Source organism: Zalophus californianus, chromosome 10 (genome assembly GCF_009762305.2).
Source record: "Zalophus californianus isolate mZalCal1 chromosome 10, mZalCal1.pri.v2, whole genome shotgun sequence".
NCBI classification, from domain to species: domain Eukaryota; kingdom Metazoa; phylum Chordata; class Mammalia; order Carnivora; family Otariidae; genus Zalophus; species Zalophus californianus.
The window spans coordinates 52781563-52809210 of record NC_045604.1 but is presented as its reverse complement, the minus strand read 5'-3'; the positions used below and the strand labels follow the sequence as shown (position 1 = coordinate 52809210).

Below are 27648 nucleotides of genomic sequence, written 5' to 3'. Positions count from 1 at the left end.
CTTATGGCTTTTCTGCCTATGTTCCCATTGCAAACTGCCATATTCTGTCTGTATTTCCTAGTTTATTTTCCTAAGAGGAGGGCATCTAGTGGTTCCACCCTGGCCTAGTTTGGCCAGAGACATACCTCCTGTTCGTGATTTTGTCAGCCCTGCTTGTGGTGGGGGCAGAGGAGTCAGGAAGAACTCTTCAGCCAAGGTAGTTGAAGAAGTATTTTTTTTTTTTTAAGATTTATTTATTTTAAAGGCAAGTGAGCAGGGGAGGGGCGGGGGAGAGGGAGAGAAGTCCTCAAGCAGGCTCCCCTCTGAGCATGAGCCTGACTCGGGGCTTGATCTCACAACCCCAAGAGAGTTGGACACTCAACCGACTGAGCCACCCAGGTGCCCCAAGAAGTATCTTTATAAGAGGCTGAGAGCAAGCCAGACTGTATGATGGAAATGTCTAGTTCAATAACAAAAATGCCATACTTGATGAGGAGAAACTTTTATTGAGGGCTTTTGATGTGTAAGACAGTATTATTGTGGTGGTGTATAGTGAGGACGACAAAGACATAAAACTATGGTTGTTGAATTAGGCTATTTTGGTTATAAGGAACAAAGATCCACTTATCCACTTAGAACACCTTAGAGACAGAAGAGGTTATTGATCTTCATGAAATCGTACCTAAACTTGCAAAATGGTCTCTGCTATCTTGACTCTTCTGTCTGCCTCACCTCCCACCATGGACTTCCTCTTTCTTTGAACCTCTTTTTACCTTGGGCTCCTGCTCTTTTTCCACGGCTGCCCCTGCCCGCAGGCCTCTGGTGCTCCGCCCGCCTCTCTTTCTGTACCTCCTTCCCCGTCTCTGCCTCTTTCCTTCCTTCTGTCTCCCCTTTCTCCTTCTCTCGCCTTTTCCCACCTTGTCCTCCTCTCCCTCCCTGCTCCTTCCCTGTCCTCTCTCTGTTCCTCACTCTTCCTCTCTCCTTCCTGCTTCCCAGAATCTGCCTGTGTGTTTGGACTGCATGATTATTTTTAATGAATTTTTTGTTTGTTTTCTCCATTTCTCTCTTAACACTTAGCAGTTTCCTAATACTCCTTGTTCTTTATATATTCTTTCCTACTTTATAATTTCCGTTTCCTTACCACTTCATATGATGTGTGGCCTGTCAGGGCCTGACTTCTTATTAAAATCTTTCAGCTCCACTGCTAACTGCCTACTTTCCTTGGTATTTGACAATTGAAAGAAATATTTTGATTGGGCTAGCTCATCTTTTTGGACTCAAGCACAGCACAGCTCTTCCCAGAAATGGATTGGGTTTTTTGGGAGGTCAGATGCCCATTCTTGTTCTGAATGGGGGTCTAATGAGAAGGTAGAGAGGGTCGGCATAGAGAGGGAGAGAGAGGAAGGGGTGGAGAGAGAGATGGAGACAGAGAATGAAGATGAACATATGAATGTAGTGAAGGTGTTGTGTGAGTTTCCCTTACACGCCTTGAGTGTACTTTATCTCCAGAACTTAGGGTTCCTACACTCAAGCTGACAGTTCGATTGGTAGAATACCACCAATAGCCTAGGAGAATACATTGTAATTACCAAATGACTGAAATAATTTTGTTGGGTTTCAGAGAAGCATCTGTTTGGGGGTAAAACTGAAAAAAAGTTTTTCTCTTTGTTTTCGTCTGACCCTTTCAGCACTCTCTCTTCCTAATACGAGGAAATGGGTACGGAAAGTTTAAAGTACCGTAGATAATACTCTTTTGCATGTGCACATACTTGTATGCTGTGCGCTCTTCTCCCGTGGGAACACCTCTAACTACTCCCCCTCCCACCCCATGCACACTCGTACACACAGCTGTATGGGATCCCGCTTTCACCATAGGAGCTGCTGCCTGCTTCAGTGAGAGTCAGGAGTGCGCTGGGTGGACATATGAAGGGGTGGAGGAGATGAGGAAGGGGAGAAGGACAGAGGGAAGGAGGGAGCAAATAAAAAGGTAAAAGGGAGACAGTTAATCAACTTGGCTGTTGATTACAAACCTTTATTAGTCTCCTAAAGTTGATTACTGATTGTAAGAAAGTGTACAAATATCTGATATAGATAATAGAAAATATCAATTTCGAGAGGTGTGGTAAAGTAAATTAATATTTCAAGAATATATTATAAATTAGAACATCGGAAGAAAAATACTAACCGCTTTTCCTTTGATTAGCTATTAATTCAGTTAAAATATCTTCAGTGAGATCTATACTATAGTTTTAATAGAAACTGGACATACTTGTATGCTTAGGTATGTGACATTTTGACAAGCAACCTAAGATAAAGTTAAATGTAACTTCATACCAATATTATGTTTTTGTGAGTCAACATATTAAGGTATACCTCCTTTTATCCAAGAGGTATGTGCCTCTAAATAGAAACTCTGAAGAAAGCTGTAGGAGAATTTAATATTGAAAAAATGCTTTTGTAGGGTGACAAAAGTTTTACCAAAAAAATCCCATTTGATTGTACATCCAAATTTTAATAAATTAGATTGCTTAAAGTAAGATCTAATTTAAAATGGGGATTTTCTTGATGTGTATATTCTCAGTGATTTCTCTCTGAACTTTTACAGGAATCCATGGGAAAGAGCTATGATGGGAGGGCTTATGTTATTACTGGCATGTGGAACCCCAATGTACCAATATTTCTGGCACTTAATGAAGAAACCCCAAAAGGTAAATTTTCTCATAATAGTCATTATTATTTGCTTTAAATTTTATATTATGGTCAATGTGGTTTTGCTGTGTTTTTTAAAATTCTGGTGCTTATTTAAAATGAAGTTATTCTTACATAGATTTTAAATTTTTTAAAAATACTTTATGCATTTATGGGGAAAACCTCCACTATTCAAAAGAATCCTCCCCAAAAATATGTGAATTAGTTTTATTAGATTATGGAGAAAGTATTTGGGGTTTGTGTTTCATATGTTACCATAGAGTTATTTTATTTGGGGCAATGATGGAAGAGTGTGAAAGAAATGGTGAAAGCAAATTCTTGAATTTTGCATATCTTTGATAACTATTCTCTTTTTTCCTCATTATAGATTACTTATATTTTTTCATTTTTTAATTGTTCCAATTTTTTGACCTTTGGGATCTTAGTAATGTATATTAAGGATTTTATTTGTGGTAAACACTTTTTCCTAGTTGTTTACCTTTTCATTTTGTTTGACATGTCTAGTGTTAAACAGATAAATTTATGAGTGGTAAATAGTACATTTATCATTCATCCCATTGTATTTATTTTTATTCCTACTTTATCCAGATATCTGCCAATTGTGTTTTTTATCCCTCTGCCATCAGTTCTTAAACTAAAATTTAAAGTTTTACCTCATGAGTTATAACTAAAGTTATGTTATGCTAAATGTTTTACTGTGGTTCAACCAATAATTTATACTGAGAAAATAATGGATCAATTGGTTTGATCTTTCATCTTATATTAGTTACTTTATACCCACAGTAGATTTTTGGTTAAAGACAGGAGCATTAGTGAATACTGATATGGAAATATATTAATGAGCATTAAATGATAATTATTAAATTTCCTTAACAAGAGTATTTACCAGTTCCATAAATTATGTGCATTTGATCACACATCTGTCTATTTCACAATTATTTTTTTTGAATGAATTATTTTTAATGAATTTTTTGTTTGTTTTCTCCATTTCAATGAGGGCTAAAAAGAGAGAAAAATAATGATTATATAGCCTTTCATGTATTAGGAATAAATAATTTTTACACCAACAGTTTGTAAATTCTGGAGACAGGCTTGTAAAGACCAGCCTGTAAACTTCTGTCTTATAATCATTCAGAAAGTAAAAAAAAAATAAACCAGTTGATAATTTTGAAGAATAAAATATGGGAACTTCAGGGCGCCTGGGTGGCTCAGTTGATTAAGCAACTGCCTTCGGCTCAGGTCATGATCCTGGAGTCCCAGGATCGAGTCCCGCATCGGGCTCCCTGCTCAGCGGGGAGTCTGCTTCTCCCTCTGACCCTCTTCCCTCTCGTGCTCTCTATCTCTCATTCTCTCTCTCTCAAATAAATAAATAGAATCTTTAAAAAAAAATTGGGAACTTCAAATAGTAAGTTATAAAAGCAGTTTTTATCTATTTTTTAAATCTATTTTTAATATAACACATAGTTCAGTTTAATTTTGGTATTTAATACATATTTGGTCTTCTATTTTTTTCTTTTTTTTTAAAGATTTTATTTATTTGGGAGAAGAGAGAGAGAGACTGAGAGAGCACATGAGCAGGGGCGGGGAGGGCAGAGGCAGAGGGAGAAGCAGGCTCCCCGCTGAGCAGAAAGCCCAATGAAGGGCTCTATCCCAGGACCCCTGAGCTCATGACCTGAGCCGAAGGCAGACACTTAAACAACTGAGCCACCCAGGCGCTCCTATTTGGTCTTCTATTAAAGGATAATGTATTTTAAAGTTTATTTCTTCTATTAAAATAAACTTTATATAATACTATATTAAAATAATATTCTTGGGGCACCTGGGTGGCTCAGTCAGTTGGGCGACCGACTCTTGGTTTCCGCTGAGGTCATGATCTCATGCGTTATGAGATCAAGCCTGTGTGAGGCTCCAAACTCAGGGGGAGTATGCTTGGGATTTTCTCCCTTTGCCTCTCCTCCCCCTTGTGTGTGCACATGCATGCATGTGCTCTCTCTCTCAAATAAGTAAGTCTTAAAAAAATATTCTTATCTAAAAGATAATGTATTTTATTTTTTTAAAGATTTTATTTATTTGTTTGAGAGAGAGAATGAGAGAGAGAGAGAGAGAGAGAGAGAGCACGAGAGGGGGGAGGGTCAGAGGGAGAAGCAGACTCCCCTCTGAGCAGGGAGCCCGATGTGGGACTCGATCCCGGGACTCCAGGATCATGACCTGAGCTGAAGGCAGTTGCTTAACCAACTGAACCACCCAGGCGCCCAAGATAATGTATTTTAAATTTAAAATTATTTCATATGGCACAAAAAACACTGACCTGATTTCTAAAATTTCCAAATGATATCCTAGAAATTATAAATGACTCAGAGGATTCATGAATCAGGTTTGATTTTTTACAGAAGTTGAAGCTCTGGAGTTGAAATGTCTTGGATCTTTTCACTATACCACCAAGTTGTGTACTCTATTTTATGTTTTGTGTTATTGTCTCTTACACTTTGACTCCCCTTGGACTTTAAGGTCTGCTAGAGCAAGTACAGTGTCTAGAGAATCCTTGTTTCTCTTGAATTGGCAGTAGAATTTATTTAGTAAGAATGTAATAATTTTTTTGTTCAATTTGATATTAATAGAAGTATAATTGATATGTATAAATGTTGTATAATATTTTTTAAAAACATTGTTGAAGGTTTCTTCTAATGATGGGCTTGGTTATTTGAACTTTAACTGAGAACTAAAAATGCTGGACAAAGTAAATTTTAAAAATATTTCAAAAACTAACAAAGAAATGACAATATGGATTAGTCAAACCACAGATTGAAAAACCCAATGAGGGGGTGCCTGGCTGGCTTAGTCAGTAGAGCGTGAGACTCTTATACTCAGGGTCAAGAGTTCAGTCCCCATGTTGGACATGGAGCCTACTTAAGAAAAAAAAAAGAGAGAAAGAAAAAAGAATGTGCTGAATCTCAAGCAGGGTAAATAAAATAAAACTCATATTTCAACCTATCATAGTGAAATTAAAGAAAACCAAGAGACACTAGCCTAAAAGATTGTAGATTCATATTAAAGGAAGGCTATGGCCAAGTAAACATTTCAAATAATAACTGAAATTTTGACGGATAACACTATACTATTGCCTAAAACTTCCAGGGCTCTGATACAGATTTGTAACTGTACAGAACTATTTCATCAGAGCCTTAGTGATTTTCCTGAACATATAATGAGGGGACAATGAGGATACTGACAGATCTCCAGGGACTTTCCTTAAGTCATGCAACATTGAAATATTCATTTAAATAACATTTTCCTCTACAAATTTTACATAGTGAAGGTTGAGTGTCTCTTCTGATTTGACAGTCCTTCCAGTGCAACTCACCAAAGTGAATAATTTCTTGTATCTCTTTTTATAAGATGAAAGGGCAAATCCTTGTGAATTTCTAAAGGCTTCCTGGGAACTTTGAAAAATAGTTCTACTGTCAGAGATTCTGAAAATTTTACCTTATTTTTTATACTAAGGACCTGATTTGAGGAAAGAAAAAGTAAGGTTTCAGAGGAGATTTTGACAATTGATTTAGATAAAATCATGAGTATTGAGAAACATACTTGGAGAACATGGTTACCTACTTGATCAAAGTGACAATACAACTTTTAAAGTTAAACATAAGGTGACATGATTGGAAGGAACCTTATTTTTTTCATAAGTGGAAAAACTTTGTTTTCTTGAATAATCAAGTAATAATAAAGCCAGCATAACATACAGAAAATTTCTGCTGCAGATAAACGAGTGTACATGACTGTGGCAGTGGATATGGTCGTCACAGAGGTGGTGGAGCCCGTGCGCTTTCTTCTGGAGACGGTAGTACGTGTGTATCCTGCGAATGAGCGGTTTTGGTATTTCAGCAGAAAGACTTTCACAGAGACTTTCTTCATGAGGTTGAAACAGGTAGGACATTTTGTTCTTTGCATATAATAACCTGTATATATTTTTTCTATTCTTTTTTAACACCAAGATAATTTCTTAAGTAGTGATAAAAAGTGATAAAAATTTCTCAAATAATCAAGTGATAACATCAAACAGTAGAATATTTGAAAAATCTACATCTAGGTTATGTAAATAAAAACCCAGCTCGTGTAATAATTATGTACTTTTTTCACTAGAAACTTGTACTGTGTATCTGTGAGGTATCCATGTATTTAATAGAAATATTGCTTTATATATATAAAATGACATCCTTTTATATATAATTATTTAGAACCAAAGAAACAGGGCACAGAAATAGCATTTCTTTATAAAGTTATAATGAAAAAAATTTCCAAGTAATACCTGGGATTAATTGTCATAGTTATTTCTACCAAAATATTGTATGAATACACTGTGTGACTTATTAGTAAGATCATAAAATTATTTTAATACTAAATAAACAAAAGTGGAGTTTCTATGACATCCCTAAATTAGGCAATGTTATAGTAGGTAAAATACATAATTTTTGTTTTGTAGTGAAGGAAGAAGGTAACACTGAAAAATAATTTGAATTCTAATAGTGTCTGTTTTGTGAAATGAGGCTAAAATGCTACATTTGAATAATGGAAATCCCTTATATACTACTTAGTACTGCCATTTCCCAAATTTAATAATTCTTGCTGCTTCATAGACTGTAATATGTGAAATGTAACGTGGTAAAAGCAAGTATCCGCATAGTGAACAAATAAAGAAGCCGCGTACCCATTTTCATATAAAAAAAACTTGTCGTTGCTCAGTTAGGCTTCATATACTACATACTTTGAAATTACTTTGTTTTTTGTCTTTTATAAAATACTAGAGTGGTGGTTTGACACACTTTTATTACTATTTGGATTATTTCCTTTTTTGTAGCATATTCTAATGAAGATTGTATGAACAGTATTCAAAATATTAGCCTCGAGTATCTTTTCATATTTTATTATGGAATATTTTCCTCCCTCCCTCTCTCCCTTCTTTTCTTTGCTTTTTTGGTAGCTTAATTGTTCTATCAAAGAATTCACTTGTCATTTTGAACTGAAGGATTATTCAGAGTTGTGTAAGAGCAAATAAAGGCTTGATATAGAAAGTGGTCATCATTCTTCCCAGTGACCATTAATAAATTATGATGTCAATTCTTCCTCCTTGAGACCTGATAAAAAGTTAGCTTCTTCCCATATCTATCTCTCTCTGTATTTTCGCATATCTATACACACACACACACATATATATGGCAAGGTAAACAAGAGTACTAAGATTTATATACTCACATCCATTTCAAGAATATATATATTAGAGTAGGTTTTTATAATTAAATGTATTTTCATGTTTTAAAAACTACTGATGTTGAGTGACTGAGTAGCAAGTAATGAAACATTAAAAATACTGTACAAGGTCATTTCATGTGAATTAAGGTTAAATCAGATTTACTTATAATATTCAGCTCTACTAAATGTGAGACTGATTTATTTTTTATGTTAATTTTTTTATTGTGAACAATTTTATGCCACAATATTAGAAAATGTAAATGAAATGGACAAAATCCTTAAAAATACAGTTTATCAAAATGATGGACATAGGAATAAATAGAAAATCTGAATTGCCATATGTATAAAATACGTTGAAGATGCAATTAAAATTTTTCCTACAAAGTGAATTCAGTCTGAATGCTTCCAAACACCTACACGCTTAGGAAATACACACACAAACACCCACATGGGGTCACACAAAAATGTGAACATACATGCACACAACAAGCTACACAGGCTTTCCCTGAGAATAGAGAAGGAAGGAATACTGTCTGAATACATTTTATCAGGCCAGAAAATAAATTGCCCTGAAAACCTGACAAAGAAACTACAAAATGGAAAAACCACAGTAAGCTCTCTCACATGAACTCAGATGTAGGTTCCTAAACAAAATATTTGCAAACAAGATTCAGGGATTTATAAAATGGATAATTATATATTATGACTATGCAGGTGTGGTTTTTTTTTTTTAAGTTTTTACTTAAATTCCTGAACATACAGTGTAATGTTAGTTCCAGGTGTACGGGGTAGTGATTCAGCACTTGCATACAACATCTGGAGATCATCACAAGTGCACTGTGAGACTGATTTAAATGAATATCAAATATGAAGAAGATGGTTTCTAACTTTAATGGTATAATCTGTGTTCAAGAAAAAATGTGGAAGGCTATGGAGACTGAAGGCATACCTGCCCTGAGTAGAAATAATGAAAAGGAAAAAAATTAAAATCTAAAGAAGTTAAATGAATTGTTAAAATTTATATGGATAATTATTGCAAGAGCTGAAGCTATAACTCCTTACTGGAAGTCACACTATGCTGCTGTAAGGCTAAGCTAGTTTCTTTCAATATTTCAGAGACTGGGTTGGTTTGTGGCTATTGATAATAATTTGGAGATCTTAGTCTAGACTAGACAACATTGGCAGAAAGAAGGAATTAGGTGAGCATCTAACGCAGTTCAGGGTTACCTAGGAAACTCTGGGTCCAGACCATTCCTAATATGAAGGATTCTGGGATGACTGGATTTATTGAATAACCTCAGAACTAGTCCTCTACTCAAACAGGATTAGATCAGATTCCAGGGGGATAATAACAAGCCAGATGGGATTCCCTCTACCCAAATTAAACGTCAGTTTTCCTGCTCTCAAATATAGCAGGAGTTTATCTGTAGGCTAAGGGATGTATGAAAGTATGACTTACACAAATTAATGTTCATTCAGAGCCAAATAGCATTTTCACTTCATTTTCCACTCACAGGAGTGAAGAGAGCATGGAATAAGAGGACCAAATCTAGGGGATTTGGGAAAATTCCCCAGAGACAGCCCTTTGACCTAAGGCCTGAGAGAGGAATAGAATTTAATTAAAGTGTGGAAGAGTATCTGCAAATGCCCAGAGAGCTGGAAAGATTAGGGAGCACAGAAGAGGGGAGAACAGTAGGTAATGATGAGAGGAAGCTAGGTCCCTGATCACATGAAGCTTTGTAGTCCATGGTAAGAGTTTTTTCTAAATCAGCTTCATTGAGGTATAATTAGCACACAATACAATGCATCCATTTTAGTTGTATATTTTGATGAGTTGGGCAAACTTATACACTTGAATAACCACTATTGAAATTAAGATAGACAACATTTCCATCACTTAAAAGTTCCATTGTGCCATCTCAGCCATTCCTCCCCAGGCTCTGCCTCAGACAAGCAGTAATCTTCTTTCTGTCATTATAGATTAGAATTGTCTTTTCTAGAGTTTCATATAACTGAAATTGTACAGTATGTACTCTTTTGTGTAAGGCTTCTTTAATAGAACAGTGTTTTTGAGATTCATCCATGTTGTGTGTGTCAGTAACTCATTCCTTTTTATTGTGACATGATAGACCTTTATAAGGATATACCAGAAGTTGTTCAGCCCTTTATCTCTTGGGAATTTGACTTGTTTCCAGTTTTTGACTAGTATGGTTAAAGCTGCTATGTACATGTCTTTATGTGGACATAGGTTTTCATTTATCGTGGATAGATAACTAGAAGTGGAATTGCTGTGTCATATGGTTAAGTGTATACTTCGTAAGAAACAGCCAAACTGTTCTCTGAGGTGCTTGATCACTTTATTTCACTCTGGCAATTTATATGTGTTCCAATTTCTCCTTGTCCTTGCCAACACTTAGTATTATTAGTCTTTTAAATTTTGGCTCTTCTTCTGGTTGTGTAGATGTAACTCATTGCAGTGTTAATTTGCATTTCACATAATGATTTTGAGCTTCTTGTGCTTATTGTTCATTTATATATCTTCATTATGAAATATTCAGATTTTTTGTCCATATTTTGTCTTACTGAGTTATAGAGTTCTTTATATATTCTGAATATGTCTTTTGTCAGATACATTTATTCTAAATATTCCCTCCCCCAACAGTGGTTTGCCTTTTTACTTAACAATGCCTTTTGAAGAGCTGAGGTTTTTAATTTTGATGGCTATATTTACCAATATTTTGTTTTATTATTTGTGCTTTTTGTGTCACATCTAGGAAATCTTTGCCTTAAGGTTGTGAAGATGCTCTCTCTTAGGTTTTCTTCTAGAGTTTTATAGTTTTAAGCCTATGATCCATTTTGAGTTAATTTTTATATATGGTATGAAGTAAAGCTGAGATCCTCTTCCCACATCTTTCTCATGTGGATATCCAGTTGTTCTGTCATCATTTGTTGAGAAGACTGTCTTTTATCTACTGAATTAGCTGTTAACCTTTGCCCCAAATTAATTGACCATTGATTTGTAGGTCTGTTTCCTGGAGTCGATATCCTGTTCCATTGATCTTTAGGTCTGTTTTTATACCAATACCACACAGTCTTGACCACTATAACTTTTTAGTAAATTTTAAAGTCTGGTGTTGTAAGATTTCTGATGTTTTTCAAAGTTGTTTTGTCTCTTTCACATTTTTTTTTCGTTTTCATCGGAATTTTAACATTAGTTTGTCAGTTTGTAGAAAAACGTCTGCCCCAATTTTGATTGGGATTGCCTTATATCTGTATATCACTTTGGAAAGACCTGATATAGTAACAGTATCAAGCCTTTCCCATATATGAAAAGCCCACAGCTAATATCCTTAATGGGGAAAAACAGTCTTTCCCCTAAGGTCAGGAACAAGACAAGGATGTCCACTCTCAATGCTTTTATTCAATATAGTATTGAAGTCCTAGCCACAGCAATCAGACAAGAAAGACCCGTACTTCTGAAACAAATAATACATTATATGTTTAAAAAAAAAAAAGGTTGTAGGAAGGGAAAAATGAAGGGGGAGAATCGGAGGGGGAGACGAACCATGAGAGACTATGGACTCTGAGAAACAAACTGAGGGTTCTAGAGGGGAGGGGGTTGGGGGGATGGGTTAGCCTGGTGATGGGTATTAAAGAGGGCACATATTGAATGGAGCACTGGGTGTTATATGCAAACAATGAATCGTGGAACATCACATCAAAAACTAATGATGTAATGTATGGTGATTAACATAACATAATAAAAAAAAAAGGCATCCAAATCAGTAAGGAAGAAGTAAAATTTTCACTATTTGCAGATGATATGATACCCTATATAGAAAACATGAAAGACTCCACCAAAAAACTGCTAAAACTGATAAATGAATTTGGTAAAGTCACAGGATACAAAATCAATGTACAGAAATCTCTTGCATTTCTATACACCAATAATAAAGCGGCAGAAAGAGAAATTAAAACAATCCCATTTACAAGTTGCACTAAAAATCATAAGTTACCTAGGAGTAAACCTAATCAAAGAGGTGAAAGACCTGTACTCTGCAAACTATAGATGAAAGAAATTGAAGATGACATAAAGAAAAGGAAAGGCATTCCATGCTCAGGAATCGGAAGAATAGTTAAAATGTCTGTATTATCCAAAGAAGTCTACATATCTAATGCAATCCCTATCAAAATACCACCAGCATTTGTCACAGAACTAGAACAAACAATCCTAAAATTTGTATGGAACCACAAAAGACCCCATATAGGCAAATCAATCTTGAAAAAGAAAAGCAAAGCTGGAGGCATCAAATTCTAGACTTCAAGTTATATTACAAAACTGTAGTGATCAAGAGAGTATGGTACTGGCACAAAAACAGACAAATAGATCAGTGGAACAGGATAGAGAACTCAGAAATGGACCCAAATTACAGGTCAGTTAATCTTTGACAAAGCAGAAAGAATATCCAATGGGAAAAACACCATCTTTTCAACAAATGATGTTGGGAAAACTGGACAGCAAAATGCAAAAGAATGAAACTGGACCACTTTCTCACACCATACAGAAAAATAAATTCAAAATACATTAAAGACCTGAAACCATAAAAATCCGAGAAGAGAACATAGGCAGTAATGTCTCTGACATCGGCTGTAGCAACTTTTTTCTAGATAGGTCCCTGAGGCAAAGGAAACAAAAGCAAAAGTAAACTATTGGGACTGCATCAAAATAAAAAGCTTCTGCACAGCAAAGGAAACAGTCAGTGAAACTAAAAGGCAACCTATGGAATGAAAGAAGATGTTTGCAAAGACATATCTGATAAAGGGTTATTATCCAAAATATGTAAAGAACTGATACAACTCACCCCCCAAAAATAATCCAATTTAAAAATGCAGAAGACATGAACATTTTTCCAAAGAAGACATACAGATGGTCAACATACACATAAAAGATGCTTATCATCATTTATCATCAATGAAATGCAAATCCATACTACAATGAGATATCACCTTACACCTGTCAGAATGGTTAAAATCAACAACACAAGAAACAGGTGTTGACAAGGATGTGAAGAAGAAGGAACCCTGTTACACTGTTGGTAGGAATCCAAATTGGCACAGCCACTGTGGAAAACAGTATTGAGGTTCTTCAGAAAGTTAAAAATAGAACTACCCTATGATCCAGCAATCACACTACTGGGTATTTACCCAAAGAATACAAAAATAGTAATTCAAGGGGATACATGCACCCCTTTGTTTTTAGCAGGATTATTTGCAATAGCCAAGATATGGAAGCAGCCCAAGTGTCCATCAATTAAGGAATGGATAAAGAAGAGGTGGTATGTATACAATGGAATATTATTCAGCCATAAAATAGAATGAAATCTTGCCATTTGCAACAACATGGATGAAGCTAGAGAGTATAATGCTAAGTGAAATAAGTCAAAGAAAAATACCATATGATTTCACTTACATGTGGAATTTAAGAAGCATAACAAATGAACAAAGAGAAAGGAGAGAGAGAGACAGACAAACAAGAAGCAGACTCTTAATTCTAGAGAGCAAATTGATGGTTTCCGGAGGGAGGGTGGGTGAGGAGATGGGTGAAATATATGTTGGGGATTAAGGAGTGCAGTTGTCATGATGAGTACCAGGTGATTAAAAATAAAAACTTAAAAAAAAACCCAATATCAAGTCTTCCAATCAGTGGACATGGCATATCACAAGCTTATATAGCTTTTCTTTAATTCCTCTCAGCAATGTTATGTCACTTTTAGTATACAGGTTTTATTCATATTTTGTTACATTTATCTCCAAGTATTTAATATTTTTATGTGACTAAAAGATGTATTTTGTAAAATTTAAATTTTTGATTGTTCATTGCTAGAATATAAATATTTGCTTTTTGTATATTGACCTTATTTCCTGCAAATTTGCTAAGTTCATTTGTTTTTATAAATCCTTGAGTGTTTTTCATATATACTATAATGTCATCAATGTATAAAGACAATTTATATCTTTCTTTTCCAATCCGAATGCTCTCATTTCTTTTTCTTGCCTTGCTGAGTGTTTTTCCCCCATGAGCAGTGTTAAGTTTTATGAAATATTTTTTTGTGTGTATATATTGAAGTTGTTCCTTTTTTTCTCCATTACTATGCTGAATGACTGGTTTTTGGAATGTTAAACTATTTGCATTCTTTGGGATGAGCCCCACTTATCCTAATACAATGATGGTATTCTTTTTATGTATTAGTCATGATAATCTTTTTATATATAAGTTAGATTTGAATTAGTAGTATTTTGTTAATGATTTTTATGTCTATTTTCATGAGGAATATTGGTCTGTAGTTTTCTTGTAATGTCTTTGTCAGGTTCTAGTATTGGTGTAATGTTCTCACAAAATGAGTTGAGATTTGTATTTTCTATTTGCTTGAAGAATTTAAGATTATACTATTTTTTTCCTTAAATGTTGGATAGAATTCACCAGTGAAACCATATGGGCCTATAGTTTACTTTGTGGGAAGGCTTTTAGTTACTGGTTTACTGGTAACCAGTTCTGTTTACTATTATTTTATTTCTTCTTGAGTTGTTGGTGATTTGTATCTTTCAAGAAATTTTCAGTTTAATCAAGGATATTTATTGCTTAAAATATTGTCTTATTTTCTTCTTAATGTCTTTAGGATTTGTACGATCTGCTTTTATTTCTGATATTGGTAATTTATGTAATCTCTTTTCTTTTTTAAATTAGCCTAGGTGGAGGTTTAATAATTTTATTGACATTCTTCTTTCAAAAAATCAAAAAATCCCTGTTGTTTTTCTGTTTTCTGTTGATTCCTTTTGTTTTCTTTGTCATTTCTTTTTTTTCCCCCTCCTGCTTTGGCTTTAACTTGTTTTTCTTTTTCTAGTTTCTTCATGTGAGGATTAGATCACTGATTAAAAAATTTTTTTCTGGGGCACCTGGGTGGCTCAGTCATTGGGCGTCTGCCTTTGGCTCAGGTTATGATCCTGGGGTCCTGGGATCGAGCTCCGCATCAGGTTCCCTGCTCAGCGGGAAGCCTGCTTCTCCCTCTCCCACCCCCCTACTTGTGTTCCCTCTCTTGCTGTGTCTTCTGTCAAATAAATAAATAAAATCTTAAAAAAAAAAATTTTTTTTTTCTCTGATGCCTTTTCATTGGTTTTAACTTCACCTGTAACTACTGCTTTAGCTGCGCCCATAAGACTTGGTATTTTGTATGTTCATTTGATTTGAAATAGTCCACATCCTGTATTATTTCTTTTGTGATTTATGGGTTGTTTAGAAGTGTACTGTTTAATTTCCAAATATTTGTGATTTTTCCAGGTATCTTTCTGCTACTGATTCTAATTTTGTCTCATTTTGATCAGAGAACATAGTCTGTGTCATTTGAATCCTTTTAAGTTGTTTAAACTTACTTTATGACTTAGTATATGGTCCATCTTGGTAAATGTTCCAAGAGTACTTGTAAGGAATGTGTATTCTGCAGTTGTTGAGTAGAGTATTTTATAAATGTCAATTATGTTAAGTACTATGAAAGGGCTTTCTGTCAAGTCTACTCAGTTCTCCATATATTAAATGAGATCTCTCCATTCTTGTTGGAAGTAACAACTTCCATGACTATTACTATAAGCAGTAGTGGTGATAGCAACTACATTACTACATGCGGTATGCTGTTCTAAGCATTTTAAAAGGATTAACGTATGTAATCCTCAGTACAACCATTGAGGTGTAGGTGCCATTATTGTCATTTTTCAAATAAGCATTTAGGCACAGGAAGGTTATTAGTTGGTAGATGAGGAATTAAACCTAAGAAGTTTGGCTCTAAAACTTATCCTTGTGGGGCGCCTGGGTGGCTCAGTTGGTTAAGCGACTGCCTTCGGCTCAGGTCATGATCCCGGAGTCCCGGGATCGAGTCCCACATCGGGCTCCCTGCTCGGCAGGGAGTCTGCTCCTCCCTCTGACCCTCTTCCTTCTCGTGCTCTCTATCTCTCATTCTCTCTCTCTCAAATAAATAAATAAAATCTTTAAAAAAAAATAAAACTTATCCTTGTGAAATGATTATGAGAAAGGGAAAATACGCTAGTCATAACACAAAAATTGGGATTTTTTTTCCTGTGAAAACTTTTCTGTATGAGTCCTAGTAATTTTTGTTATATTTCACTTCAACTTGTCTTCTTTACTTGCAACATCTTTGACTGTTGACATCACTAATTACATTAGTATTATATGTGAAGAGCTTAGAAATAAGATCTAAGGACTTATAACATTTGAAAAATGGGCAGTGCACTTTACCCCTCGAAGAAAACAGACTCTTAGCTGCTGAAATGATGTATGATGCTGATCTGGAAAGAACACGCTGCTTATATGGAATCATTTGGAAACTGCTTGCCTAAAAGATGCCTCCTCCAAAAGCCTTTCTAATACTAATGAACAACTGTTATTTTATTATTTGATGCTATTCCACTGCTTTAAAGCTTTGCTACCTGTTAAAATGCCGGTATCCCCAGGAAATAGACTCTAATAACTTTTACCAGTCATATTATCTTCATTATTGATGAGTTTAATGAGACTCTTTCCTTAGGCTAGATTTTATTAGAGGACAAGATTAAGAAATCAAGAGGGCATTCCTGCGTGATGTGTGAAGTGTTAGCAAATTGAAGAAAGAGGGCCAAAGGCCTGTATAGCTTATTTTACAGTTTTTCTGAAATAACAGTACTCATTTTAAGAATGATTTTCAGTGCTTAGTTTGGTTTATTAAACATTTATTTAGTGCTACAACGTGATAGGCATTATGCTAGGTATTGGGGATACATGAATGAATAACATATGTTCTCTGTCTTTAAGGAGTAAGAATGTAGTGGTAAAAATATTATACCACTAGGTAATCCTTCCAACTGTAGAAGTATATGCAAAATGTAGAAGTCATGTTCATCAATCACACATTGGACTGAACTTAGTCTTCCTGGGGTTGTATCTCAGCTTACCATTTCCTAGATGTTTAACCTTAGGCAAGATACTCCTTGTCTCTGAAATGTGGAGTTTTATTATACCACCTCAGAGAGTTGTTAAAAGAAAACTTTCTTTTCCTTTACTATGATTCACACCACTTCACTTCTTAAAACAGATGGGTGGGTGTTTTCCCATATCAGTCATCCAACTCTGGATACCAACTGGATGTCCTAAAATTCAGTTATGACACTACCTGGAGTTAGCACAGACCCCACAGGTTAAGGACTCAGTCCCCTTACCCCCAACTTCAGACACCAGTCGTAAGTCCAGTTTGACACATTTGCTTTTGACTAAGTGGCTATAAATTGGAGGTTCCCACAACCCCCTCCTCAGATTTGATAATTTGCTAGAATGGCTTGCAGAACTCAAGAAAACAGTTTACTTACATTATTTTATTATAAAAGAATATAACTCAGGAACAGCCAGATGGAAGAGATGCATAAGACAAGGTATGGGGGAAGGGCTGTGGATTGTGGAGATTTCATGCCCTCTCCAGGCACAACACCCTCCCAGCATCTCCCTGTGTTCACCAATCCAGAAACTTTCAGAATCCCTTTATTAATGGATTTTTATGGAGGCTCTGTTATATAGGCATGATTGATTAAATCATTGACCATTAGTGATTAACTCACTGATCAGCCCCTTTCTCCTCCTTGGAGGTTGGGGAGTGGATTTGAAAGTTGTGACCCTCTAATCACACTGTTGATCATATCCAGCCCTTTCCTCCCCCTAGTCTTTAGGGGCTTTCCAAAGTCACCTCATTAACACAAACTCCAGTGTGGTTGAAAGGGGCATGTTAGGAAAAGATGCTCCTTTTACCTTTATTGCTCTGGAGCTATTACAGAAATGGGAACAAAAACCAAATATTAAAAAAAATTTTTTTTTATTAGTTTCACAGGTAGAATTTAGTGATTCACCAATTGCATTAACACCCAGTGCTCATTACATTAAGTGCCCTCTTTAATGCCCATCACCCATTTATCCCTTCCCCCCCACCTCCCCTCCAGCAACTGTTTGTTTCCTAGAGTTCAGCATCTCTTATGGTTCGTCTCCCTCTCAATTGTCATCTTATTTTATTTTTCCTTCCCTTCCCCTATGTTCATCTGTTTTGTTTCTTAAATTCCACATATGAGTGAAATCATGTGCTATTTGTCTTTCTCTGACTGACTTATTTCGCTTAGCATAATACCCTCTAGTTCCATCCACATCATTGCAAATAGCAAGATTTCATTCTTTTTGATGGCTCAGTAGTATTCCGTTTTATATATAAATACACACACACACCCCACATTTTCTTCATCCATCTGTCGATGGACATCTGGGCTCTTTTCATATGACAAAAACCAAATATTACAACAAAAGATGTTTCTTTTACCTTTATAGCCATGGAATTTTTTTCAGGACTCAGGATGAAGACCAAAAATACATGTCTTATTATATCACAGTATCGTAATTCTTATGATGAATAAATAAGAATTCATGTAAAGCTCTTTAGAATAGTGCTTGTCATCTGGCAAATCCTTAATTATTAGCTATTGTTATTAATGCTAATTGACTACTTGATTTCTTCTATCTAGTCTGTATTCTCTTTGGGGGGAGTCCTTTCAGCCTAAAGTAAGTGAATCAATCAATCAATCAATAAATGAATAACTGTGGTAAGAAAGTTTAGGCTTTTGAAGGTATCACAAAGCAGAGAAGGGCATTTCATTCAGAGAAAACAGTTGAGTAAATTCATAAAACTGATGCAAGGTGGTATGCTCAAGATATGTAGAAAAATTAGATATTGCTGAAGCATCAATGCACATGATGGATAATTACTCTAAATAGGTAGTCATTACCATGCTTAGTTATTTAGAGCCTTTCCTCAGGTTGGGAGGATTTTAAAAGCTGTGAATGACCCTAGATTTGTAATTCAGGAAGGTCACTCTGACAACAGTGAAAAGGATGTTGATACTGGAGGCAGTAGATACGAAGTGAGTAGGCAGTGGTAGTGGGGATTGTAGAACAGAGGAATTAGAGAGGCATTAATAAAGACAGTAAGATTTGGTGTTTGATTTGATGTGAAGCTGAGGGAAAAGGAGGATCTTTTTTAAAAGATTTTATTATTTATTGAGATAAAGAGAGCTGGTGAGCGTGTATGTGAGGTGGGGAAGGGAGAGAGAATCGCAAGCAGACTCCACACTGAGCTTGGAGCCCCATATGGGACTCAGTCTCACCACCCCAAGATCATGACCTGAGCCAAAATCAAGAGTTGGGTGCTTAACCCACTGAGCCACCCAGGTGCCCTAGGCTAGGATTACTTCTAAGTGACTGGGTGGTTGGGAGAAAAGTTTTAAAGACTCTTGAGGAAAGTCAGTGGAGTTTCAGATATGCTGGCTGAATTTAATGGTTCTGTGGGGCTCCCAGGTTAGTAGGCAGTTTGTATTCTGACCTTGGGAAATAAAGATTTTAAAAGTGGTTAATACTTGGGAATTGTGAATAGGAGTAGATGAAATCATCTAGATCCCAATTGTTGAATGAGGAGTGGAGCACTTGGGAAATAGACATTTGAAAGACTGGTAGAAGAGGATTGAGCCAAGTAAATCTAAGCACAGATACAGGGATGAAATCACAAGAGCATGAGGCCAAGGAAGGCAAGGAAGGAAATTGTTTCCAGGAGGAGAGAATGCCTGCAGCATCAGTTACTGCAGGGAGGTTAACTAGGGAGTTGATGTTACCCATATGATCTTAGATTCTAGACTTGGACAGTTTCAGAGGAATAGTGGGGCAGAATTCTGACTGCAGTTGACTGAGGGTTGAATGGGAGACAAAAATGTAATCACAACCCTTGTGCAACTGGGGACAAAAGAGATGCTGGGTATAGATCCAAAGTATTAGGATACATTTTACTTTATCTTACACAGTTGACCCTTGAACAGTGTGGGAGTTAAGTGTGCTTACCCCTCATGCAATGAAATTCCATGTTTAACTTTTGGCTTCCTCAAAACTTAACTGTTAACAGCCTCCTGTTGACTGGAAGCCTTACTAATGGCAAGATTTCATTCTTTTTGATGGCTGAGTAATATTCTACCATATATATATATATATATATATATATATATCTTATATCTTCCTTATTCCAGGACCCCAAGATCATGACCTGAGCTGAAGGCAGACACTTAACCCACTGAGCCACCCAGGTGTCCCTAAAATTAGAATTTTGAGAAAATTCAATCTATTTTTCCTGGATTTGGAAGCTACACCTAGTGATACTGCTGAATGAGCACCTCATCAAAATATGGGGTGCTGAACACTTTTTTTTTATGTATGTTAATCACCATACATTACATCATTAGTTTTTGATGTAGTGTTCCATGATTCATTGTTTGTGTATAACACCCAGTGCTCCATGCAGTACGTGCCCTCTTTAATACCCATCACCAGGCTAACCCATCACCCCACCACCCTCCCCTGTAGAACCCTCAGTTTGTTTCTCAGAGTCCATAGTCTCTCGTGGTTCGTCTCCCCCTCCAATTTCTCCCCCTTCATTCTTTCCTTCCTGCTATCTTCTTGAACACTTATTATTGCCAACATTTAGAAGAATGACATAGTAGATAAATTTCAAAGCAAACTAGTTTTTTTGGGCAGAAATGGTATAGTTAAACATTATGTACAAACTTGCAACTAGTAGATAAAAAAGTCCTGGAGATCTAATGCACAGGCTACTGATTGTAATCAACAGTACTTTATTACAGACTTTAAAGTTGCTAAGAGACTAGATCTTTTGTTCTTGCCACAAAAAAGAAATGATAACTATGTGACAAGATAGAGTGTTAGCTAATGTTACAATGGTAATCATATTGCAGTATATAAATGTATCAAATCAACCCATTATATACCTTACACGATATTATATGTCAATTATATTTCAATTAAAAGGGAAATTATGCATCATCTGATATTTTTCTTCTTCTTCTTCTTTTTTAACATATAGAAGGACTTCCAAAACAGCAGAAAGCAAAATTAGAATTTTGGAACATTCTGTTGCTTCAGATTCCATGTGCTTATCATGTTAATTCAAAATGATTTTTAAATGACAGTTTTAAAATACCCCAAAATAGAACTTATATTGGAGATACTCATAACTTGTTAAAAAACAAAATTCAGCAGAGTAAAATTTGAACATCTAATTGGCTTTATTGCGATCTACACATTTAATGCAATCCCTATCAAAATACCACGAGCATTTGTCACAGAACTAGAACAAACAATCCTAAAATTTGTATGGAACCACAAAAGACCCCAAATAGGCAAATCAGTCTTGGAAAAGAAAAACAAAGCTGGAAGCATCATGATTCGAGATTGCAAGTTATAGTACAAAGCTGTAGTCATCAAGACAGCATGGTACTGGCACAAAAACAGATACATAGATCAATGGAACAGAACAGAGAACCCAAAATTGGACCCACAACTGTATGGTCAATTAATCTTCAACAAAGCACTACCAAGTGGCCTATGAGTGAAGAATAACTCTTATTTAAAGATTTGTGTTCTTTGAGTACATTGAAATTTAACATAAAAACAAAAGGCTTATCATCACCTAAAGGGTAAAGTGACAGAGCTACTTGGATATGACGGGAAGTAACAATGTCATTGATATTTAATAATAAAATTTTGCTTATTTCATACACGCACTGTTCTTTAGGTCCAGATAATATTCTGGTATTTACGACTGTGGTATTACTCTTAGAATACTACTTGTTCATCATTTGAAATGAAATTATTTCCTATGAACAGAGGTAACTGCTTTTGTTTCCAATAATGCCAAGTAATATTCTTAGCTGTGTTGCTCTTCATAAAAATGTTTTCTACTTTGTGCTGGTGCCAAAATGTAATAAAAATTGGTAACAGCAAAGTTATTCTAGGTATAAAAAAAGGAAAGCATATGGAGATAAGAGCTTGGAAAATGCAATTTACTTCAGTGAACTCAGTGATCTTTTATTTCATAATTAGGCATCTATGAGAGAGAGTTTCAGGAAAAAAATAGGAGCAGATTTGATTATTAGATGAAGTTATTGTTAAACAGAATTCAGTTCACCAGGGGTCAACTGAGTCAGCAGAGTGAAAACATATAGGGGGTGGTTCTTGAATTCTTGCTTATTTTGGGGATGTATGTGATAAACTAGAAAGGAAAGTTTGAGGCAATTAGAGATAAAAAACGTTATGAAGAAAGAAATGCTTATATAATATTCATTTTAAAGATAATCTTAAATGTTATTTACATTAGATTAGTGTAGGAAATCCAGAACATTTTGAGTCCAGCACAGCATATTTTAATGCAGATTGACATTTCTTTTTTTTTAATTTTTTTACTTCATTATGTTATGTTAATCACCGTACATTACATCATTAGTTTTTGATGTAGTGTTCCATGATTCATTGTTTGTGTATAACACCCAGTGCTCCATTCAGTACATGCCCTCTTTAATACCCATCACCAGGCTAACCCATTCCCCCTAGCCCCCTTCCCTCTAGAACCTTCAGTTTGTTTCTCAGAGTCCATAGTCTCTCATGGTTCGTCTCCCCCTCCGATTCCCCCACTTCATTCTTCCCTTCTTACTATCTTTTTTTTTTTTTAACATATAAGGTATTATTTGTTTCAGAGGTACAGGTCTGTGATTCAACAGTCTTACACAATTCACAGTGCTCACCATAGCACATACCTTCCCCGATGTCTATCACCCAGCCACCCCATCCCTCCCACCCCCACCACTCCAGCAACCCTCAGTTTGTTTCCTGAGATTAAGAATTCCTCATATCAGTGAGATCATATGATACATGTCTTTCTCTGATTGACTTATATCGGTCAGCATAATACCCTCCACTTCCATCCACGTCGTTGCAAATGGCAAGGTTTCATGCCTATTGATAGCTGCATAATACTCCATTGTATATATATATATACCACACCTTCTTTATCCATTCATCTGTTGATGGACATCTTGGCTCTTTGCATAGTTTGGACATTGCTGCTATAAACATCGGGGTGCATATACCCCTTCAGATCCCTACATTTGTATCTTTGGGGTAAATATCCAGTAATGCAATTGCTGGATCAAATGCTGGCTCTATTTTCAGTTTTTTGAGGAACCTCCATACTGTTTTCCAGAGTGGCTGCACCAGCTTGCATTCCCACCAACAGCGTAGGAGGGTTCCCCTTTCTCCCCATCCCCGCCAACATCTGTCGTTTCCTGACTTGTTAATTTTCGACATTCTGAATGGTATGAGGTGGTATCTCATTGAGGTTTTGGTTTGGATTTCCCTGATGCTGAGCGATGTTGAGCACTTTTTCATGTGTCTGTTGGCCATTTGGATGTCTTCTTTGGAAAAATGTCTGTTCATGTCTTCTGCCCATTTCTTGATTGGATCATTTGTTCTTTGGGTGTTGAGTTTGATAAGTTCTTTATAGATTTTGGATACTAGCCCTTTATGTGATATGTTATTTGCAAATATATTCTCCCATTCTGTTTGGTTGGCTTTTGGTTTTGTTGACTGTTTCTTTTGCTGTGCAAAAGCTTTTTATCTTGATGAAGTCCCAGTAGTTCATTTTTGCCCTTGCTTCCCTTGCCTTTGGCGATGTTTCTAGGAAGAAGTTGCTGCGGCTAAGGTAGAAGAGGTTGCTGCCTGTGTTCTCCTTTAGGATTTTGATGGATTCTTGTCTCACATTTAGAAGTCTGTCACCCATTTTGAGTCTACTTTTGTGTATGGTGTAAGGAAGTGGTCCAGTTTCATTCTTCTGCATGTGGCTGTCCAATTTTCCCAACACCATTTGTTGTAGGGACTGTCTTTTTTCCACTGGACATTCTTTCCTGCTTTGTCGAAGATTAGTTGACCATAGAGTTGAGGGTCCATTTCTGGGCTCTATTCTGTTCCACTGATCTATGTGTCTGTTTTTGTGTCAGTACTGTACTGTCTTAATGATTCCAGCTTTGTAATAGAGCTGGAAGTCCGGAATTGTGATGCCGCCAGCTTTGCTTTTCTTTTTCAACATTCCTCTGGCTATTCAGGGTCTTTTCTGGCTCCATACAAATTTTAGGATTATTTGTTCCATTTCTTTGAAAAAAGTGGATGGTATTTTGATAGGGATTACATTAAATGTGTAGACTGCTCTAGGTAGCATTGACATCTTCACAATATTTGTTCTTCCAATGCATGAGCATGGAACGATTTTCCATTTCTTTGTGTCTTCCTTAATTTCTTTCATGAGTATTTTATACTTTTCTGAGTACAGATTCTTTGCCTCTTTGGTTAGATTTATTCCTAGGTATCTTATGGTTTTGGGTGCAATTTTAAATGGGATAGACTCCTTAATTTCTCTTTCTTCTGTCTTGTTGTTGGTGTATAGGAATGCCACTGATTTCTGTGTGTTGATTTTATATCCTGCTACTTTACTGAATTCCTGTATGAGTTCTAGCAGTTTTGGGGTGGAGTCTTTTGGGGCGGAGTTTTTTGAAAACTAGAAACTGAGTTCTAGTTTCAAAGCATTGTGGTCTGAAAATACGCAGGGAATGACCCCAATGATATGAAAGACTGATCCCAAAAGATATGAAAGAAAGGTCCCAAAAGATATGAAAGTATCATATCATCTGCAAAGAGTGAGAGTTTGACTTCTTCTTTGCCAACCTGGATGCCTTTTATTTCTTTTTGTTGTCTGATTGCTGTGGCTAGGACTTCTAGTACTATTTTGAATAGCAGTGGTGATAATGGACATCCTGCCATGTTCTTGACCTTAGGGGGAAAGCTCTCAGTTTTTCCTCATTAAAAATGATATTCTTTGTGGGTTTTTCATAGATGGGTTTTATGATATTGAGGTGTGTACTCTCTATCCCTATACTCTATAAAGAGTTTTGATCAAGATAGGATGCTATACTTTTCAAATGCTTTTTCTGAATCAATTGAGAGGATCATATGGTTCTTGTTCTTTCTTTTATTAATGTATCACGTTGATTGATTTGCGGATGTTGAACCAACCTTGCAGCCCAGGGATAAATCCCACTTGGTCATGGTGAATAACCCTTTTAATGTACTGTTGTATCCTCTTAGCTAGTATTTTGGTGAGAATTTTTGCATCCATATTCATCAAGGATATTGGTCTGTAATTCTCCTTTTTGATGGGGTCTTTGTCTGGTTTTGGGATCAAGGTAATGGTGGCCTCATAAAATGAGTTTGGAAGTTTTCCTTCCATTTCAGTTCTTTGAAACAGCTTCAGAAGAATAGGTATTAATTCTTCTTTAAATGTTTGGTAGAATTCCCCTGGGAAGTCATCTGGCCCTGGGCTTTTGTTTGTTGGGAGATTTTTGATGACTGCTTCAGTTTCCTTAGTGGTTATAAATTCTTTTTAGGTTTTCTCTTTCTTCCTGGTCCAGTTTTGGTAGTTTATACATCTCTAGGAATGCATCCGTTTCTTCCAGATTATCTAATCTGCTAGCATATAATTGCTCATAATATGTTCTTATAATTGTTTGTATTTCTTTGGTTTGGTTGTGATCTCTCCTCTTTCATTCATGATTTTGTTGATTTGGGTCCTTTCTCTTTTCTTTTTGTTAAGTCTGGCCAGGGGTTTATCAATCTTGTTCATTCTTTCAGAGAACCAGCTCCTAGTCTCATTGATCTGTTCTACTGTTCTTTTGGTTTCTATTTCATTGATTGCTGCTCTGATCTTTATTATTTCCCTTCTCCTGCTGGGTGTAGGCTTTATTCGCTGTTCTCTCTCCAGCTCCTTTAGTGTATTTGAGACCTTTCTTGTTTCTTGAGAAAGGCTTGTATTGCTATATACTTTCCTCTCAGGACTGCCTTTGCTGCATCCCAAAGATTTTGCACAGTTGTGTTTTCATTTTCATTTGTTTCCATGAATTTTTTAAATTCTTCTTTAATTTCCTGGTTGACCCATTCATTCTTTAGTAGGATGCGCTTTAGCCTCCATGTATTTATGTTCTTTCCAACTTTCCTCATGTGAGTGAGTTCTAGTTCAAAGGGTTGTGGTCTGAAAATACACAGGGAATGATCCCAGTCTTTTGGTACTGGTTGAGTCCTGATTTGTGGCCCAGGATATGATCTCTTCTGGAGAATGTTCCATGGGCACTAGAGAAGAATGTGTATTCCGTTGCTTTGGGATCGAATGTTCTGAATATGTCTGTGAAGTCCATTTGGTCCAGTGTGTCATTTAAAGTCTTTTTTTTTTCTTAAAGATTTTATTTATTTATTTGACAGAGTTAGACACAGCGAGAGGGGGAACGGAGAGGGAGAAGCAGGCTTCCGGCTGAGCAGGGAGCCTGATGTGGGGCTCGATCCCAGGACCCTGGGATTATGACCTGAGCTGAAGGCATACGCTTATCGACTGAGCCACCAAGGCGCCCCTCATTTAATGTCTTTATTTCCTTGTTGATCTTTTGCTTAGATGATCTGTCCATTTCAGTGAGGGTGGTGATAAAGTCCCCTACTATTATTGTATTGTTTTCGATGTCTTTCTTTGCTTTTGTTATTAATTGGCTTATATAATTGGCTGCTCCCATGTTAGGGGCATAGACATTTACAATTGTTAGATCTTCTTGTTGAATAGACCCTGTGTGTAGGATATAGTGTCCTTCTTCATCCCTTATTATAGTCTTTGGTTTAAAATCTAATTTGTCTGTTATAAGGATGGCCACCCCAGCTTTCTTTTGGTGTCCATTAGCATGGTAAATGATTTTCCATCCCCTCACTTTCAATGTGGAGGTGTCTTTGCGTCTAAAATGAGTCTCTTGCAGACAGCATTTTGATGGGTCTTGTTTTTTTTATCCAATCTGATAGCCGGTGTCTTTCGATTGGGACATTTAGCCCATTTACATTCAGGGTAACTGTTGAAAGATATGAATTTAGTGCCATTGTATTGCCTGTAAGGTGACTGTTACTGTATATTGCCTGTGTTCCTTTTTGGTCTATGTTACTTTTAGGCTCTCACTTTGCTTAGAGGACCCCTTTCAATATTTCTTGTAGGGCTGTGTTCGTGTTTCCAAATTCGTTTAGTTTTTGTTTGTCCTGGAAGCTTTTTATCTTTCCTTCTATTTTCAGTGACAGCCTAGCTGGATATAGTATTCTTGGCTGCATATTTTTCTCATTTAGTGCTCTGAATATATCATGCCAGTTGTTTTTGGCGTGCCAGGTCTCTGTGGATAGGTCTGCTGCCAATCTAATGTTTCTAGCAGTGTAGGTTACAGATCTTTTGTCCCCAGCTGCTTTTAGGTTTTTCTCTTTGTCTCTGAGAGTTGTAAGGTTTACTATTAAATGTCAAATTGTTGACCTATTTTTATTGATTTTGAGAGGGGTTCTCTGTGCCTCCTGGATTTTGATGCCTCTTTTCCTCCCCAAATTAGGAAAATTTTCTCCTATAATTTGTTCCAATATACCTTCTGCCCCTCTCTCTTTCTTCTTTTTCTGGGATCCTAATTATTCTAATATTGTTTCATCTTATGGTATCACTTATCTCTCGAATTCTGCCCTCATGATCCAGTAGTTGTTTATCTCTCTTTTTCTCAGCTTCTTTATTTTCATCATTTGGTCTTCTGTATCACTAATTCTCTCTTCTGCCTCATTTATCCTAGCAGTTAGAGCCTCCATTTTTGATTGGACCTCATTAATAGCCTTTTTGATTTCAACTTGGTTAGATTTTA

The 27648-nt window shown here is 36.1% G+C and overlaps 1 protein-coding gene across 4 annotated transcripts in view; it reads left to right on the top strand.

Annotated features, from left to right (window-relative positions):
- Positions 1-27648, top strand: part of RABGAP1L (RAB GTPase activating protein 1 like) — a 758983-nt gene that overhangs the window by 128340 nt on the left and 602995 nt on the right. For all 4 annotated transcript variants that reach the window (XM_035722282.1, XM_027611227.2, XM_027611226.2 and 1 more), the window contains 2 exons: positions 2585-2687; positions 6450-6616. In XM_035722282.1, coding sequence (XP_035578175.1) covers positions 2585-2687; positions 6450-6616 — 270 coding nt within the window. The remainder of the gene's footprint in view (positions 1-2584; positions 2688-6449; positions 6617-27648) is intronic.